Source organism: Chionomys nivalis, chromosome X, assembly GCF_950005125.1.
Source record: "Chionomys nivalis chromosome X, mChiNiv1.1, whole genome shotgun sequence".
Taxonomy (NCBI): Eukaryota; Metazoa; Chordata; class Mammalia; order Rodentia; family Cricetidae; genus Chionomys; species Chionomys nivalis.
Genome location: NC_080112.1, coordinates 12,707,681 through 12,711,931, shown reverse-complemented (window position 1 = coordinate 12,711,931; position 4,251 = coordinate 12,707,681). Strand labels below are relative to the sequence as shown.

At 37.9% G+C, this 4,251-nt stretch overlaps 1 protein-coding gene across 1 annotated transcript; it reads left to right on the top strand.

Annotated features, from left to right (window-relative positions):
* Positions 1 to 1,359: 1,359 nt before the first annotated feature.
* LOC130867485 (melanoma-associated antigen B4-like) lies at positions 1,360 to 2,877 on the top strand. Its single transcript, XM_057759519.1, has 2 exons — positions 1,360 to 1,693; positions 1,772 to 2,877. Exons 1-2 carry the CDS (start codon positions 1,360 to 1,362, stop codon positions 2,875 to 2,877), a joined length of 1,440 nt encoding a protein of 479 aa, XP_057615502.1.
* Positions 2,878 to 4,251: the final 1,374 nt, after the last annotated feature.

The window sequence follows — 4,251 nt, the reverse complement described above, 5'->3', positions numbered from 1 at the left end:
GGAAGTCTATATAAAGACAATGGGGGAAGAAGCATTGTTCTTTCTTGCCTGCTTGCTTTTGCCTTGTCAGCACATCCATTCCATCAATGAAATTGGAGCCTACTCCTTTGGGATTCCAGCATATCAAGATCAACTGAGATACACAGCCTCCTAGGATTGAACAAGTATTAGATTTTTGGACTTTTCATTCACAGCTAGATGTTGTTGAACTAAAGCCTGTAAGCCATTCCAATAAATTATATATGTAATATTATATATACATATATATGTATATACATTCCATAAATTATTTAACTCTAGAGAACCCTGACATTGTCCATGTTTATTTCTTCTAAGGGTAGGAGTGTTGATTTAAGAAGTGCAATTTCTGGTCTAATGAGATATCTTGTTAACACAGAATGATCAAGACTGCATACAGTGAAGATTAATATTACAAGAATGAGAGAATCTCCAGTTTCTCAACCTTTACCATCAGTCTTCCCACTAAAAGAACTGAGAATGTAGCCCAAGAGCCACAGTAGGATGAGTCTCATGTCTGACCGTCATTAGTGTGAACATGAGGGTACCTTTCACTGAGGAGAGCTGCATTCTTCACAAAGCTAAGCCAATATTTCCCATCACTGAGGAGTCCCTGAACAGCTGTATTTAAAGATGGTGTTACATCACATCTTAACCTTCTTAATCTTAGGAATGTGGAGAGTTCTACAGAGAATTTGACCTTAGCCCACCAGATGCATTGAATCCAAATCATGCTAGTGGAAAGGTGATTGTAAAAAGACTAGCCAAACAGACTCTGGTGATCCCAGGATGTGGACTTACCTGTTAAATCTGAGAAGCACAGAGCTGTGCTGGCATGCCTTAGCTCAAGCTGCCTCTCTATTGCTCTTATAGAGCTTTCTGAAACTGTGGTTAGCTTATTGATGCCAGTCACAGATTCTCAGCAGTACAGAAGATTATCTGGAAGTGTCAGGAACAAAGATGAGATACAAATGCTGAATAGGCCCCAATGACACAAACAGACTAGACGAGAAAAGACCCCCATGTATGCCATTCTACATATCTCAAGGAGGGTCCTGTGACCCAAGATCTTGCCAACTTTCAGTGCCTTGAGAACTTTTCTCTCTCTCTCATATTGCTACCAGTTCCCAGAGGAAAAGCCAACTAGAAAGAAAGCTGACCAGTGAAGTTCTGTGATATATCCTACTAAGAAGATCTGTAAGTTGGCTTTTCTTTTCACAGCCACAAGGGTTGAGAATTTTAGCTGAGACCATTTACTATTTCTCTCCTTTCCAGGCTTGTGGAAGCTCATCACCTACACATCTGCTCATACTTCTACCGACTGCTTTTTGTAAAGTCATCATGCGCCGTTATCAAAAGTGTTTATGTCTTCGTCTGGAGGGTGATGTTCAAAATCCAAATGAAGTGGAGGACTTGATGTTTGTATTGGTTCCCATACCTGAAGAAGAGGAGAATGGGGAGGAGGAGGATACAGAGGAAGAAGAAGAGGAAGAAAAAGAAGAAGAAGAAGAAGAAGAAGAAGAAGAAGAAGAAGAAGAAGAAGAAGAAGAAGAAGAGGAAGAGGAAGAGGAAGAGGAAGAAGAGGAGGAGGAGGAGGAGGAGGAGGAAGAAGAAGAAGAAGAAGAAGAAGAAGAAGAAGAAGAAGAAGAAGAAGAAGAAGAAGAAGAAGAAGAGGGTGAAGAGGAGGGAGAAGAAGGAAGAGATGGGAAAAGGGAAGAGGAAGAAGAGGAAAAAAATAAAGAGTTAGGGGAAGAAGATAATGAGGAAGATGAGAATGAAAAGGAGAAGGAAATGGAAGAATGGGAAGAGTATGAAAAAGAAGAAGGAGATGAGGAGGAAGATGAGGAAAAAAGAGAATATGATGACTATGATACATCTTCCATACCTTTTTCCTATTTAAATGTCTCTTTACCTACATTGACACTGACCTTCCCCACCCCATTCTCCAGCTCCTTTCTGTTTCAGTGCCCTGAGGAAAAGGGGTATGCTTCAGGAATACTGACCCCTCAGAAAGCTCAGAGTTCCATTGCATCCACATTTCAAAGAACTTTAGATGAAGAAAATAACCACACAGAGGATGAGGAGAGTCCAGGCATTATCCAGTCTTCAAAAGACACTCAATCTTTGTTGAATAGTCAACTAAAAGAAAAGATGACTGATTTAGTATATGCTATGATCTTCAAGTACCAAGTGAAGGAACCTATCACAAAAGCAGAAATGTTAGAGATTATCAGCAAAGAATACAGGAAACAATTCCAAGTGATCTTTATGGATGCGTCTAAGTGCCTATACATGCTTTTTGGCATTGATATAAAGGAAGACTATGCCATAAGAAACACCTATAACTTTGCCAATTCACTGAACCTCACCTATGAAGAAAAGCTGAGTGGACATCAAAAAATGCCTAGAAATGGCTTCCTTATATTTATTCTTGGCTTGATATTCATAGAAGGGAACTGTGCTTCTGAAGATAGTATCTGGGAATTCCTGAATACAATGGGAATATATGATGGGGAGGTGCACCCCATCTATGGAGAGCCCAGAAAATTTCTGACAAGAGACTTGGTACAACAAAATTATTTGACATATCAGCAGGTATCTAACAGTCATCCCCCATGCTTTGAGTTCTTGTGGGGTCCAAGAGCTCATGCTGAAACAACCAAGATGAAAGTTCTTGAATTTTTGGCAAGGATCAATGAGCGTGACCCACTTTCTTTTTTATTTTTGTATGAAGAGGCTTTAAGAGAAGAGGAAGAGAGGGCCTGGGCCCAAAGGATGTCTCCAAATATAAGTCAAGTCACATTGACTTCAGGGCATACATTTCCAGCTTGTACCCAGAGTGATGGATTTGTTTTTTAATGTATTCACTCTGAGTTTGAAAAGAGGAGTCAAAAGTCTATGTAATGGAAGGTGAAAGTTAGCTTGAGTAGAAAACAGTGGAGCACAACATTGTTTTATATACCTTTTGAGGGGATTATTATTTTTCATTTGAGATAAATTATAAATGTTATTTCTTGTAGTAAAAAAATTATTAGCTTTGCTATCTAAGTTATGAATGATCTTGATCACATGTTCCATACTATTTATTATGTTTTTGGAAAATATAGAGAACAAAACTGGGTAATGTTTTCTTTTTAGATTTACATAATCTTCTATTCTGTAAAGTTAAATGTTGTGTTTTATTATTTGTGTGGCTTACTGAAAAAACAAAAACAGAAAAATACCAGTAAATTTTAGCAAAAACAATCTTAGCTCACTGGCTCATTCGTTTATGAAATGCTAGTTGACTATTTATCTTTGGATGATACTACTTTAATAGCACAGAAAACATGGATAAAGCTAGACACACACCTACTCAGAGAATATAGAATCTACAGAGAACTACTGTATCAAGAACAAGGTGAAATGTCTTATATGACATAGGAAAACAAAAGAATAAATTGAAACAAGAAAAAAGAGCTACCTATCCGGAGCAAAAGCCAGAACAATTTTACTGGAGACTTGGCAGACTCTAACTCCTTTCGACATAATTTTATATTAAGGCATGGAAAGTTTCAGGGACCATACAAACAGAGTCTTGTAGGAATAACCGTTAAATGAAAATTACTCTGAGCCGTTTTCTTGGCATTTGGGCTAAACAAGAGAGGGTTCTTGATCTTGTCAGTGTAGAAGGTGCTCTAGTCTGGTCAGTACATGCACTAAATGTTATACTCACAAGAACTGAAAAAAAATTCTGGGGAGTAATGTGGGAATCCCTTGGACTGATGCCCCAATACCATCAGGCTGCCTTTTCTTTTCCTGGTCTGGGAGAGACAGGACCCATTCTATCATTATTTCATCTTTATTGCTATTTGTCTAAATCTAATCCAGGTCATGGATTTCCTGGTATTAATTTAAAAGAATATCCAGAAAATGAGCAGCTAGAAGGGAGGAAAAAGTTAGTCTTTGACTGAATTCTAAGAATCCTGAGTTACTTTTGACTGAGTTACAATACTTTAACTATCGTATAGTTAAGCTTCAACTATACAGTAATTTATCATCTAACATGGAAAATATGACTTTTATTTGTAATGCTGATTTTTTCATTGTTTTGATATTCTTTACCATGTTGAACTACCTCTTTTCTGAATTACAGACAACAATATGAAAACCTGAGAGAGAGGACGGCAGGGTTCACCCCACCATTCACTAAACTTATCAATATGTCTTGGCAGTATACCAGGGGATTTACTC

Bases quoted from the DNA above. Each gene is read 5' to 3' on its own strand.
- LOC130867485 (XM_057759519.1), top strand. From the start codon at position 1,360: ATGCGCCGTTATCAAAAGTGTTTATGTCTTCGTCTGGAGGGTGATGTT. The intron at 1,694-1,771 runs GTGAAGAGGAGG...AGTTAGGGGAAG, and splicing joins AGAAGAAGAAGAAGAAGAGG to AAGATAATGAGGAAGATGAG.